This window comes from Pogona vitticeps, chromosome 1 (genome assembly GCF_051106095.1).
Source record: "Pogona vitticeps strain Pit_001003342236 chromosome 1, PviZW2.1, whole genome shotgun sequence".
In the NCBI taxonomy this organism is placed as follows: domain Eukaryota; kingdom Metazoa; phylum Chordata; class Lepidosauria; order Squamata; family Agamidae; genus Pogona; species Pogona vitticeps.
This window is the reverse complement of record NC_135783.1, coordinates 81,597,218-81,612,617: the sequence shown is the minus strand read 5'-3', so window position 1 is coordinate 81,612,617 and position 15,400 is coordinate 81,597,218. Positions and strand designations below refer to the sequence as shown.

The 15,400-nt window shown below is 36.9% G+C and overlaps 1 protein-coding gene across 11 annotated transcripts in view; it reads right to left on the bottom strand.

The window, feature by feature from the left end:
* Window positions 1-15,400, bottom strand: part of BCLAF1 (BCL2 associated transcription factor 1) — a 31,848-nt gene that overhangs the window by 2,814 nt on the left and 13,634 nt on the right. For 2 of the 11 annotated variants that reach the window (XR_013540602.1, XR_013540603.1), the window contains exons 7-12: window positions 10,669-10,774; window positions 9,318-9,402; window positions 7,154-7,329; window positions 6,861-7,020; window positions 5,914-6,094; window positions 2,342-2,488 (exon numbers count right to left, since the gene is read on the bottom strand). Coding sequence is in view for 6 of the 11 variants with exons in the window: in XM_020779436.3 (XP_020635095.2) it covers window positions 2,342-2,488; window positions 5,914-6,094; window positions 7,154-7,329; window positions 9,318-9,402; window positions 10,669-10,774 (695 nt within the window). In the remaining 5 variants the exon portion in view is untranslated. Of the gene's footprint in view, window positions 1-2,341; window positions 2,489-5,913; window positions 6,095-6,860; window positions 7,021-7,153; window positions 7,330-9,317; window positions 9,403-10,668; window positions 10,775-15,400 lie in introns of those variants that run through there. The other 9 variants (XM_020779436.3, XM_020779465.3, XM_020779480.3 and 6 more) reach the window with 7 other exon arrangements.

The following is a 15,400-nucleotide window of genomic DNA, read 5'->3' as shown; positions in this document are numbered from 1 at the left end:
AAGTTAAAGAGAAGAAATCATTGCCCTTCACAAGCAAGGCACAGGATACGGTGCTACAGCAAAGGGACTGGGTGTTCCCAGAGATACAGTTGGAAGCATAGTTCACAAGTTCAAAGTTACACTACCTGGACAGGGCAGTAAAAGAAAACCACCAATGCCTGCAACCAGATTTCTGAAAAGGCAGAATGAGAAAAAACCCTTGAGTAACTATCAAAGCCTGCAGCAAGACTTGGTGGCAACAGCCACTGAGGTTTCAGTGTGCACAGTAAGGTGTGTACTAACACAGCAGGTTTTCACACCAGGACTCCAAGATGTAGACCACTACTGATCCAAAAGCACAAGAAAAGTCAGCTCCAATGTGCTCAAAATCATATAAATAAGCCACAGAAGTTCTGGGATTCTATTATGTGGATGAAACAAAACTGTAACTTTTCAGCCTGATGGATAAGAGCTGGGTCTGGAGGAAGAAGAATGAAGCATATGCTGAAAAGAACACTCTGCCTATAATTAAGCATGGTGGTGGCTTGGTGATGTTCTGGGTCTGCTTTGCATCCTCTGGCACTGGAAACCTGTAATTTGTGGAAGGCAAGATGGAATCATTGAAGTATCAGCTTCAATTGGCCATTGGTCATGAGGAATGGGCTAAGTCAGGACCACTGTCAGAAGCTGGTGTCTGGCTATGTATCTCGTTTGCAGTAGGTCATAACAGCAAAAGGGTGCTCCACTAAATACTAAAGACGCTTGCCAGAAAGAGGTTGAATAATTTTGAGACTGGAGAATTCATTAAAAGTTGCATTTTCAGTTGAATCTGAGGAAATCACTTGAAGCATTCATTGTGCTGAGCTATTTCAATTGCTTTAGTTTGATATATTCATTACAGACAGTTGAAAGTCTATAAATCCTGACAGTAAAAGTGATTTACAATGGCGGTTGAATAATTCTGATTACAACTGTAGATGTCAGATACATGTCTTATTCATCTCCCATTTTTCCTCTGTGCCTTTATGCCTTAATAGTATTTTATTCCAGAGAATTTACAGTAAACTCTTAAGGATTTTTTGTTGGCCTAAAAAAGATGGATTTTAGTATTTTCTTTAGGAATAAAAAATAGAACAAAACTATATAATAGCTATTTCAGGAAGTCACTGATATTGCTGTGTGAAAAATCTAAAAAGTCTAACATACAATTTTATCTATTTTCAGCATTCAAGAAATGGGTGAAGTAGCTTATTTAACTAAAACAGTGCTATTCATGTACAACAGTGATCACACTCATATTTATTTTTCCAAATAAATGAATGGTTAACAATTATTCTTATGGAAAAGGGTCTGCAACTGGGGGCAATGGGGGGGAACACACAAAGATGTCTACTAGCATGGCAGGCTGCAACATGTCTTTTAGCACAGCAAGAAAGCAGCTCTAGAGTTCTGGTACAAGACACTTCCTTGTCACACACCCCAAATTGAATTTTGTTGAGGGATGCAGGTGAAGAAGAAATGGAAAGTACTGCTTCTCTTTGTATCCTTATCTTGAGCATCTGTTTTGGGTTCAGCAGTTCACATTTCCTCAGGGCCTTATTAGCAACAAAGATGATGTGTGTGTTTTTTTTTTAAAAAAACTCTGGCTCTTCAACAGTGTGGGCAAAGTGCAGCTTATAGCATGCACACATTCCTCAGCATCTTTTTACGCCTACCAATTGTTTCCTAACAATCAGAGTCTGAAATGAGCAATAACACCATTTTGTGTCATCTCCCCATGATTGGCTGAGATGGGTGTGTATGTGCTAAAATTCAAGTGTGAGTTGAAGGGTGGAGTGAATGCTGCTCCAGGCTGCCCATCTCTATTCTAACATTTCCATCAATCTTTGCCAAACCTGATAGGACTTTGGCTATTTCTAAACAATGACAGATACCTTGATAGATGGGATGACACTTCAGAGCTACTCTGATCAACAGAATGGCACTTTATACTATACACAGGTACTGTACTTATGTAAATAGAGTCCTAATTTCATACTAGGACTATAATTTGTCTCTTATACAGAAACTTCTAAAGAAAGCCAAAACCCCTCCCAATTATAGATGTTACTTTGAAACATGCTGGGAACAGATTTTCAACTGTAACCTGTAGATGTTAGATCTTTTCCCCAGTTGACAAGCTTAGAGTTTTTGTATGTTTATACAGACAAATAGGGAAGCAAGCAGAAGTTTAGATGCTTGCTGTAAAGATCTTGAGTAAGATCCTTGAAATGACAGAAGTAGCTATAGATATTGCTTTTATTAAATGTGCTTGTAAGACAAGGTTTGAAAAAAGATGCATGCATAACAGTATAGCACCCACCAAGAAGTATTTCTTGCTTTTTGGGGTATATTCAGGATCCCATTCCTCCTCCTTCGGTCTCTTTTGAAAAGCAGTGTTTGAGTTGCTGGGACCAGTATTTGTTCCAGCAAACACGCCTCTGGCTCTTCCTCTGCCCCTAATTCGAAACTGATTAACCAAAGCATTTATGTATTTAATAAATATTATTTAAATCAAATTATAAATTCCTAATTCATTATCTAATATGCTTTGTTATTTTTCACATACCACCACACACAAATGAAGTGGCTTAAAATTAATGTGCAGAAATGTACAGCCATCTTAATGTAGTCAGTGGAGAAGAGCATATCCTGGCTGGACAGCTGTAAAATGAGGAAGCAATCTTCACAAACTTTCCCCTCCCCTTTAAGACTATCCAAAATCTGCTCTGGAGGATGGGAAGATATTTCAAAACAATAAACCGGCACTGAAGGCTACAGATAGAGGCTGGAAAACCAACAAAATTGCATCCCCTTCTCTTTATACCATCACTTATGTTAAGAGTACACTGGTGTAATAAAACAGTGTTTCCAACCCAGGAACTTACCAATACTTCCAATTCATTTAAAATCTACCAAAAAGCCTACATTTGTGGAATGAGAAATTAAGCATGAGTGCTTGGGAGTTAAAGCTGTGTGCACAAATTGCAATGTATACTGATGGGTTAGGTGGTCAGATTCTAATATATCCAACAGAAAATGCGGGAAAAGAGAGAGAGAAAGAACCTGGAGACAGCCTAAAAATTACAGGTATTTTAACTAAACTTCACTCTAATACTTAATAGGAAAAATATATTATAAGCTAACTTTGTTAACTGAAAAACTAGTTAGATATAATACTGGAACATGTTTCTAATTGTTGGCTTGGAAATATACACAGTTCTGTCAAATTTCCTGCTTCTTTTCCCTAATCAGTTACTTGTGACCCAATGATGCATAATAAAAAAAACTATCTTCCATCAAAACCACTAAAGTGTATAACCAAATTACTGCCACAAAGAACATCACTGTCAGAAAGCAAAAACTGAATTGATAATAGTTCTTGAAACACATAAACATATGTACCTTATTCAGAAACAAACCCTATGTAGAATTTTCATGTGCCTATATAGACTAACACATAAGCATGACGTTAACATTAATCTAATTCATATCATGCAAAGCAAGAAATCAAAATGTTTAATAGAGATTCTAAAATACCACCAAATCTATGCCAGTGAAAGGACTTTTTAATCTGGGTCGGTGCAGTCTTCTTCCCCCCGACCCCAATGTTTTGTTTTTCAATTACTTCTAATTGTTAAAATCAAACCGTTAGCTCTTCATTCACCACTGGTTTTCATTTGGTTTATTGTAAATTGTATTGAGCCTCATTTTGGCAAATAAATGATAAAAGCCCAATTAAAAAACAAACAAAAAATTCCCAATATATTCTCTACGAATTTAACTGGACACAACAGTCAGAATAATAATGGCTAATCCAGTTTTCATTTTTCTTGGTGAACCATTGTTATTTCAATATGTTGCAATATGCTTTAATGTACTGTCATTCAACAAAGTATGCTGCTTATATACTGCCCCATAGTGCTTGGGCAGTTTACAATTTATTTACGTGGGCCACTCTACCCCAGTGAGCTGGGTACTCAATTTACCAGCCTCAGAAGTATAAAAGGCTGAGTCAACCATGAGCCTGCTACCTGAGCCCATCAGGACTGAACTCAGGTCTTGAGCAGAGTCTTAACTGCAGTAATGCAGTTTAACCACTGTGCAATGTTATCTTGCTTTGTGGGATTAAAACTCTTCCAGTTTTGTAAATCAATCTTACAAATATTGGTTGTTTACAAGTATCAAAATGTCAATTTCTTGCATTTTCCTGCTAAACAATTTTGTTGTATCTTAGACACCCATGGTAAGATATTACGTAAGAGGTTTTAGTTAGTCAGTTCATAATACATACATGCACAAGAAATCAGTTAGTCCTAAAAGTAAAAATCTGTATTTTAAAAACTTTGCCATTCTAGTAGATTTAGGATTTTAACACTGTAATTTCTGGGTATTAATTAACTATGACTGTATATCAAAAAACCGTGTCATGCCTCTGATATTCAGTTTAGATGGAGTGAGTCTATAATGTTATACAGGCAGACAAGAAATACATCATCTTCTTGTAAACAATTTCCCATCATAAATAATAATAATGTGTGACTACTTGAAATGAACTTAAGTCTAACCAAATATAAATAATCAGGCTGCAAACCTATATATGGTAACCTGAAACTCTATAGGACAGGTTAAAGTTGTTTATATAAACCTATCAGTGTCACATAACAGAAGAGTTAGCTCTTAATTTATTTGCTGTTCGACATTAAATCCCAGATTACACTATAACATGACTTCCAATTAGAAATGGGCATAAACCACAGTTCAGTGGTTTGGCCCAGTTCGGCAAGGCTCCCGTGGTGTACCACAGGCACCATGGTGTTCCACAGGCATTGTGCACTCGCCTCCATTGCATGTTTGCCCATTCCCCAGGTGAAACGTGCTTCCCTTTGTGCCTCCTCAGTATGACTGCCCACTCATTGACAGCACTGCCCACTTCCCTCCTTCACCAGCTACCCACTCAGACAAAGAGGTGGGTCAGGGAAGCTCGCAGCACTGCCTTCGAGTGGGTGGCTGACAGAGGAGGCACGGCAGGAAGCATGCTTTGCCAGAGAATGGGCAAGCATGTAGAGGAGGCAAGAGAGGGGCGTGGGTAGCACCCATGAAACACCTGTGAAGGTCCTGACCTGAACTACAGTTCCTGCCTATCTCTACTCCCAGCGTATGCAATGTATACTTAAGAGGGAAAGACAGAGCACAAACACAGAACAGTAAAACAAATTTGAAGACGAAACTATAAATCATAAACAGAGAAAAGCAGCATTAATAAAATACAAAAAGAAGCATCAGTTTTTTTAAAAAAAATCACATAGCAGAATAGGTGATTGGATCAGAAATCCCATTTGTGTTTTAAACACAAACATAATTATTTTTCCAAAATATTCACATTCAGCTTTGAAAATAATTACTAACATGTACATGGCTAATGATAAAAAACATAAGCAAACCCTGGAAGCATGATGAGATAGTTATTTCACATATTTTCTGTCACTTTAAACTAACCTATTATAAATATGTTGCTGTTATGTGCCTTATACCATCCCTAACAGGGCTTTCAATGTAAATGAGATATTTAAGGAATGGTTTTACAAGTTCCATACCTCCAATGAGTTTTTATGGCTGAGCAGAATTCAATCTCTAGTTTCCAGCGTTCTAATTTGGTGGTCTATCCACTGCACCACACTCGGTGTCATTATAACCATATACCCACCTAAACAGATCTGGACACACACTTTTACATATCAGCCTGCATTAATTAAGACAAGTTATAGTCAAAACAGGAAATACTCATGCATTGCCATACTTTTCTATAGTCTATGAACACAACTGCACCCTGAAAATATGAATTAAGTAATCATAATTTTTATTTTTAAAAGGAAAAATATGGAAGAAACTCACAAATGTGCCTCTCGGTCTTCCGACTCCTGTAAAACCTGCGAATTCTTTCTGCTCGTGATGGGGTTTAAACTCTTCTTCTCTTTCTTTCTTGCAATCCTTTTCTTCTCGGGAACTGGATGAGGAGGAAGATGGGGAGGAAGTTGAGGAAGATCTAGAACGGTCTTGTTCTCTTTTTTGTTTACTGAAAAATAAGAAACCATACTGTTTGCTGCTGTACCCTAGAACAGGATTTTCTGTAGCCTTAGAAGCTATCCTGTCTTCTTGTTTGAAGCTAATGTGGAATATTATGACACCATCCAGTTTCCATCTATATTTTTAACAGGTAGATGTCTTATTAGTATATTACTGAGCAAGAATAACTAATTCACCAGAAAAAACACCATATATACATGTTTTTAAATGATAGTTTTATATACATGCACACACATACATGTGCAGAAGAACATCAGGCAAGAGAAAAATTCTTAAGGGTAATGTTTCTATAATGATTATCTGTTTTTCAGATTTTATAAAAAAAAGATATATTTTCATTACAGAGACATACGGTGCAGAACTAGTCAGCAATTGACAGTTGTGTTGAACATGTGTAAGAAAGTAAACAGAAAGTGCAAGTAAATCCATGATTATAACATAAAAGAGCAGAAAAATTATATACACAGATTTCGTATTCAACTTTCCTATAGCAAATACATTTTGTATTGATCTCACCATATTTACATCAAATCAAAAAGGCATAAACATTATCACTGTGGTAAATACACATTGCACATGTGGCTTTTAAAGACTAACCTGTTTCTTTGGGCCCACTACCAGTCTTGAGAAAAAAAAAACTCCTTGCCAAACCACCCCTTTCCCACATGTAACCTACACTTCTGTATAATTCTCATAGTCTGGGTGTTATGAGTTGAAAAAGTGCGGAATCAAGCATAACGAACCAAAGTTCTTACACAAACTGTTTACAGAAATGTACTGCATTGAAGTCCAACCTCCTGATGTAGCCTGGATAATAGGACAGATTAATTTGTCATTTTTTTCAGTGTTAGCTTGCTATTCCAAAGTTTTTGTCCTCATCCACCATAAGCCGTGTAAAAGACAAATACATTTTTGCTGTAAAACAAATAATTTTAATTGTTTAAATTTAGATGTTCCATTGTATGTGAAAACTGAAAGCAATTAAGCTTGCAATTACAAATGACTAATTAGAAGCTAAACAATTATTTATAAGAGTTAAGTCTTTTACCTGTCATCTTTGAAAGGTTTATAATCCTTGTAATCCTTTGGAATTTTCTCCTGCTTCCTTGAGCCACTGGATTCTCTGGAGCCTTTAGAATCTCCTCGTTCTTTACTTCGTTCTTTTCTACGACGGTCGATGTCATGTCGAAGATCCGCAGCATCACACTTTAATTTTTTATCCCCCTAGTTCAGAAACATTTCAGTAGAATAACTTCAATGCAAAAAGGGGGGCAAAATGAAAAGCTCCACTAGCCTCCGGTCCTACACATACTTTACTATCAACTAAACCTTGCTAAACAAAGCAGGAATTAATTCTAGTAAAACAGCCACAGGTTTCCATTGTTACCTAACTATACATGGCACAATGATGCCTCGACTTACGAACTTAATCCGTTCCAGAAGATGGTTGTAATGCGAATCGGTCATAAGATGAAGCAGCATTTCCCATAGGAATGCACTGAAACCCCATTAATCCATTCCGGCCGGGGGGGGGGTGGAATCACACACACACAAAATGCAAACCCCATCGGAACACATTCAGGCCGTAAAAAAACCACACCAAAAAACCAAACAACACAGCAAGCCCCATCAGAATGTACTGGGGCTGGGGAAAAAAATCACCAAAAAACCAAACAACATAGCAAGCCCCATCGGAATGCGCTGGAGCTGGAATAAATCACACACAAAAAACAACAACACAGGAAGCCCCGTTGGAACGCGCTGGAGCCGGGGAAAAAAATCACAAAAAAAACCCCACAACAACACAGTAAGCCCCATTGGAATGGGCTGGGGCCAGGAAAAAAAATCACCCCCCCCCAAAAATCACAGCACAGAAACAGAATGCTCCCAGCCCAAACCCACATTGCAAAGCTCTGTATGTACTCACTCAGAAACAGAAAGCAGCACCAGGCAGTCCAAAGCCTCGTCTGAACGCACACTCTAACCGCTGGGGCGAAAGAGCTACAAAGAAGCAGCCTCTTCGCCGACCAACGGTTAGCAATTTAAATTTCCCGCGCTTTCCCCTGCCTTTTTTCTGATCATAACTCAAAGCTCCGGTTGTAAGTTGAAGCAAAATTTTGCAGCCGAAGCTGGTCGTAACTCAAATTGGTTGTAAGTTAGGACGTTCATAAGTTGAGGCACCACTGTAATACTATGGGCCAAATTCAAGTGCTGATCCAAATACGTAAAAGCTTTAACAACTCAGAACCAAACTATTTGAGAGACTACTTCATCCCTTGCACTGCTGTTCAATCTCACTGATGCTTAGGCAACGGTCTTCTTGTGGTGCTGCAAATTCCTTTGATCAACCAGTGGCCACAGAGACGAAAGTATTTACATAGTCCTCAGTGAAACTACAGGATTACCCAATGACTTTGAGTTTTCAGAGTATGTAAAATAATTTCTTTTCACCATGGATTTTCCAAATAAATTTTACTTGATTAAATATGTTGTTGCTCACTCAGACACACTCCCTACATGTGAGATATTTTAATTGTTTGTCACAAACCATAACAGATTATACTCATCACTATATAAGTGTTGTAAAATAAATAGGTAGTTAAGTTCCAGTAACATATTTGTGAACTGAAAAGGCTGCATTCTCATACAGTAAACTTCTCTGAGTTGAACTTTAAATCTAAGTCACTCCTCTAAAAATAAAACACAACTGAAGAAAGTTTCCAGTTCTTCTATGAGCAGTATGAAACAACATCCTTCTGCCAGTAGAACAGACTGCTCATAGACGACATTCTCCTTCCCTCTGCAGCCCCTCAAAGCATTTATAAATCTGTTTCAGAAGGATAAGGAACCCTCTACAGCAGATTAGGATGGATAAAAGGGAAGAAAAATTCCTGTTGCTGAGAGTGGAAATCTGCTTAAATAACACAATAAAAGAATGGTTTAATTCACTTATTCTTGGGAGGATGTAGGTAATTAATGTGTTCTGTATTTCTGGGAACAATGAGTACAATATAAAGTAAACAAATACTATGATTAAGTAGTATTCTTTCATGACCTTTTTAAAAATATGATCAGAACACAACAAAATATAATTCAAGGCACACAAATATAAAACCTGAATTTGTGAAAGATCATTTTAGGATACAGGCTTTGGTTCAGATTTTATTTTGGCTACAAGCAACCAGTGTAAAGGACATCATTTTGGAACCTACTTTCTGACTTTCTTCTCTGAAAGTTCTTTCTTCTCCCACTAAGCGGGTATGCTTCCGCAGGGCACTTGGAGAGATGTCAATCCTCCTAAATGCAAGATTTTTAAAAGTAATCATTATGGCTGCCAACATTCATCTCTGTCAAGTGGACAACTGGAAGCACAAAAGAATATGTCCCATGGTCTGGTCTAAAGCTGAACACATCTGAAAGATAACACATACCTCAAAAAATACATGAAATAGCATCATACAAAATATAAAGAACTATGAATCTGGAGAATTTTAGCCAATAGCAGAATTGACAACCAACTCACATATTTTATTTTATTTTATTTATTTATTTATTAGATTTTTACCCCACCCCCCCTAGACAATGTCTACTTAAGATTTTCTTCCTGGAGAAATGCAGCCAAGAAAAAAAAAAGCCAAACAAACACCACATAGCAACAGCATATATAACAAATTAAGAATTTTACAGAATTGTATATTCAGTAAAACTACAGGTCATTCAATAGGTTCCATCATTCACTTAAATGCATAAAAACCGCCCAGAGTGGCCTGGGCAGTCAGATGGGTGGTATAAAAATAAAATAAATATAAGATAATCACCATATTTAAGAAGTAATTCTTAGATGTTCTACTTATTATTTTTACATACCTGAGGTCAAGATATAAAAAGGTGCTTAGCATCATACAAAAGTCCTGCATTAACAATGCAAATTTCATAATCTCTTTGAATTGCTAACTCATCTGTCATATCACAAATGGTTTTTTCACCTCCCTACAGTGTTATGTGTACGTTTAAAGTCCTCTTAGGTCATAAAACTATTTTCATCTTTATTTGATTCAGGGCCATAGTTCAACATTTTCTCCTCCAACATGATCATACAAACCGAATAAAAATAAAACTGCTAAATATACATTTCACAAATAAAGACACAAATCTACATAACATTTCCCACAATAAATACTTAAACAATTATGGACACAGTTGATATATAGCATTTGACCCCAAATTTGTGCTCTACTGTTGTTCTATACAGTGGGACTATTAAGAAACTTAAATTCTATGGCCACAATTCTATCAATGGAATGTAGCATAGATGATCAAATTTTTGTAAGTGCCGCCCTCCCAGCTAGGTTCTTCATCACATGCCCACTCTTGCACTAGCTGTGATAACAGCTGCACAGCAAGGGGCATGCTGGAGGGGAAAAACAAGTTTTTTTGTATATTTGCTCTTTTGTATATTTTTGCTTAATGGGATTCCCGTCCAGAGCTCAATAAACAATTACATATAATTTCTTGTGCATATTATTTTAATCAGGCAAGTAGAAGAATACTATAGTAACGCACCTGTGTATTTCAGGGCTCTTTTGCTGGGTACTATGTTCTTCTGTAGCCTTCTGATAAGATGTGAACCTCTCATTTAGGGTCATTCCAGCTGACTTGAAATATTGTTCTGTTGGGTGCAGAGAGCAAACACTTTAATTGTAACTGTAACCATTTAATGAAGAAAATACTTGCTTACGTTGAGCATCATTTGTGTTTTACCCACAGAAGCAGAATATGTTGAACCATAAAGGAATAAATTATAATTTCAGAAAATGTGTTTGGTGTTTTAAGTTACTTGATGAATCTATTGCTACATATTCTTGATTAATGCTATCATCCTACGTATACCAGTACAATAGTAAGCTTCCCTAGCTTCCCTGAACTCAAGCAGACTTTTCCCAAGTACAAACACAAGAGATGAAACTACAAGAGTTGTTTTTGGAAAGAAATACAATTTCTTCATTTCAATCCAGAACTTAAACATGAGGTATGTTGTCAGCATTGATTTCTTATGTTTTAATTCATAACCATTAAAATGGTTATACACAATGCAGTTTGAAAGACCGGTTCAAGAAATATGTTTAAAAATAGAAAAAAATGTGTAAGATGTCTAATGGATTATGACACGTTACATATAAAGCAAGCTATCTGCTTAACAGGTCAATGTACATCTGTATCAACTTACCGCCCAACATCCAGCACATCTCTCATAACCAATCATTAAAACTTGATATGGCCACTACAAGGGTAGCGCCTCAATCATAATTCCATCAAACACAGGAATTTGAGCTAGCAAGTCAGTTTTTGTGCCATTTTTGCCAGGAAGATAGAAGGTTCAACTTTGCCTGTTTGTGCATCTGTTATCTTTCAACAGCTATTTTACTTTTGTAATATGGATTTTGCCATTTCAAAACACATTCCAGGACCTAGTTGCAATGAAAAAGAAAACATCACTGGGCATTTTCAGCTCTATGTCAGTGAAGAGCTGTTCAGTCTAGCTGCATTGCACCAATAATGTAAAATTATTATTTCACCTGTACCAAAATGTGATCCACAAATTCTTTTTGAAGTGTGCAGCAAAATGTACATACCCTGGGAAGCAAATTATTGTTTAGACAGAGCAGCTAATTTATTCAGCTAATGTAGTACCAGAAACTTCTTAACTGTAAATCTTTTGTCATTCTAAATGTGCATCAAATAAAAACAAAGATATTTAAGAACAGTATAAAGACAATACCTAAGCAGATACTGGAGGGAGAAGACTAAAATTTGGTTTGGAATTCTTACTTTAGCAAAAATACAAATTTGTAGAAAATTTACAAACATACCATCACAAACTTAGCATTTGGACCATATTAGCATTCTTGGATTAAAAGGGCTTCTTCAGTTCACAGATGACTTTTGATTATGTAGAGGGATCCCACCAGGCAGTGCTTCCCAACCTTGGATCCCCAGATGTGGTCAGACTATAATTCCCAGAAATTCTAGCAGGCAGATAGTGCTGAAGGCTTCTGGGAGTTATAGTCAAACATCTGAGGACTCAAGATTCGGAACCATTGCACTAGAGCAGCGATGGCGAACCTATGGCACGTGTGCCACAGCTGGCACACAGAGCTCTCTCTGTGGGCACGTGAGCCATAAATTGCCATCGAGAAAAACTTGCCTGTCCTCTGATCCCGGATTTTAGCACTCCCCTCTGCTGGTACAGTGATCCAGCGGAGCGGTGCAATGGTGGCCATTACTGGTCTAGCCTTACGGGGGACTGGAGGACTGGTAAGTATTTCTCTGTTAATAATGCCCCTAGGAAAAAAAAACAAGCATTTAACTTTTGCAGTGCTGGGGTAGTTTTTTCTAAACTAAAACCTCAGTATTCAGGTTTAATTGCAGTGTCGGCACTTTGAAATAAATAAACTGGTTTTGTGTTGCAGTTTTGGCACTCGGGCTCAAAAAGGTTAGCCATCGCTGCACTAGAGGAACAATTCCACCTCTTGCAGTGTCCCAACTCTGATTCTGGGAAGTCCTCCAACATCCTGCACAGGGTATTGAAGACTGCAAGAGGTTGCAGGAGACAAGGCAGGATTAGGAAATGTCTTAATCCTTCCCAACATTGGGAGTGTCTCTGACTGAAATCCCACCTTGAGGAATATTCCTGCCAAGAGAAAAATCTGAATCCAAGCCTATTTTCCTAACATACAAGAACGTTCTGTTTAGTCCAAAATCATAAATTTATTCTGTATTCAAAGTAAAATAAAATTTGCTGTCCACTCTCCCCTCTTCGCACTCTGCATAACTGATACATTAAGAAAAAAGGCATTAATAAAAAAAAACTTCAAGAAAATGAGCATTCTCTTCAGAATGCTTTAAAACATATTTTAGAGAAATTACTGTGCTATATATTAAAAATCATTGTTCCCATCAGTTAATTTGCATATTTTTTTATCAGTACATAGTTTTTGTTCCTTTATGGCTTAACCCACATACATATCTGGAAGTTATTTTCTTTTTTTTAAAGCAGCATGTCAACCAACTCTGAAGCTGTTACTTGTGCTGAGAGATGGTGTTTTCCAATAAGTAGATTTTCCAGATCCAATATTCAAGCTATGTGTAAGGTGAAGAACTAATAAAACATATGTACTTATCTGCAACATTAGACTTAAAAAACTACTAAAAGAACAACATTAGACTAAAAGGTCCCATATTCAGTCCTCAGCAAAAAAAGTGAAATAAATGATCGGGTAAGATTGTATGAAATGTTTGTGCCTGAGACTCTGCCCGTCAGCAGAGACAATTGTACTGAAACAATTAAATACTTAAACATAATGAAGGTACTTTTGTTTCCTGTCTGTGTCCATTTATCCAAGAAAAAAAAATGAGTTCTGATTATATATATTGCCGAAAAACCTGTTGCATAGCATAGTCATGTCCCCCTAAAGTTCACTTGATTTAAATGGGCCTACTCTAACTGCAACTTACTATGCTAAAGCAAGTTGGAGTTATAGTAAGCTCATTTAAATCAATGGAACTTATGGGGGATTGACTGAAAGGAAAAGCAGAAGCTATTATTCTCTTTCTCCATGACTGCAAGGAAGGAGGAATAAAAGGACTTGTGCAAAACTAGGGTTGCTGCAGCTTGGGCACTTTGTGCTAAACTGTAGATTAATGTGACTGTGCAGAGAATGTCATCATTCATTAAATCCACATTGATTCAGTAAGCCTACTCTAGTGTGATTTACTATGCTAAGCAACAGCATTTGGGTCAGTATACATACACTATATAAACATACACATATTAATAGAAAATTCTGTAGACATATACAGATAATTTGACTTGTAACATAAGTCACCCTGCTCCATCCCAGCTGGCATACTCGGATATGTAAACATTATAAGTAAAAACAAAATAAAAGTAAAACAATAAAAGACAAAAACATGCTGGTAGCTTAAAGACTAACTTTTATATTTTTAACATGAGTTGTCATGGAGAAATCTACTTCGACAGACATAAGAGACATAAAAAAAGAGATAAAACATGGCAAATATTTTTAAGTCCTTTTCCTTATTTGTTTAACCTATAATGCTTGCACAGACTAACACAGCTACCTCTTCTACATCAGATACGCAAGAGCAATGGACGTCTTAGAGTTGTATGGCTACATTCTCCGTATAGTCACATTAATCTACAGTTTAGCACAAAGTGCCCAAGCTGCAGCAACCCTAGTTTTGCACAAGTCCTTTTATTCCTCCTTCCTTGCAGTTATGGAGAAAGAGGATAATAGCTTTTTCCTTTCAGTCAATCAATTTGCATGTTGTCTGGAACTGTGTTTAATATAATTAAACGTAAATTTAACGTAAAAGTTAACTTTACAGCTCAGCCTGAAGGTGGGGATGGCTTGTTTGAAAATAACTATAGTTAGCTCAGTTGAGTCTGCAAGAGCTGAGCACAGCTGTTGATAGCAGGACCTTTCAGAACTGTTACTAATTCACAGTTGCCATAAGTTGGTAGTGACTTAATGGCACACAACAATTAACTTCAAACAAGCTGCAAGCTGTCAGTTTGTCATTGTAGATAATGCAGTAAACCATGCTTAGTGAAATGAAAGCTTTCAAACTCTTCCTCCCGGGTTCCACAGTAGAAGGATGAGGCCTGCAAATGAAAGGCTTGTTGCTACTCAATCCTGTCTGTGCACATTACAGACAGTATAACATGTAAATGTTTCTCTTGTTTCAGGGATGTTCTATCTTTTCCTCTGTTGAATTCCAATGTTAGTCCTGAACTACATCTTTACCAATATTGCTGTTTTCCAGGCAGCATGGAAATGACTCTTATACTTAAATAGATAAATTATAGTTTCAGATTTTTCCAAAAAGGGCGAATTAGGCTGTACATATACATTCAAGTAATATAAAGAAAACAAATCATCTGGATATTCTCTTCAGTGTCCCAAATAACTTTATATTAAAACAATTTAAAATGCATATTCCTGTTTTACAAGAAAAAGTGCTAATGAGATCATCTGGCTAAGAGGAGGAAGTATCAGTGCATGCTTTTTTCAGCCTACAGAAATTAATCAGCATCTTTCATATTTGTCTCCACACCATTCTACTATACCCTATAAATGAAGTCCATCACATTAGTTTGGTCTGTGTCCTCCAGAGTTACCAAGAGACAAATATTTATTCCCTTCTTCAACTTGAACTTTTCCTTGGGGAAAAGGGGAAGAGATTTTAAAGGCCATTATCTGTTTGGGACTTT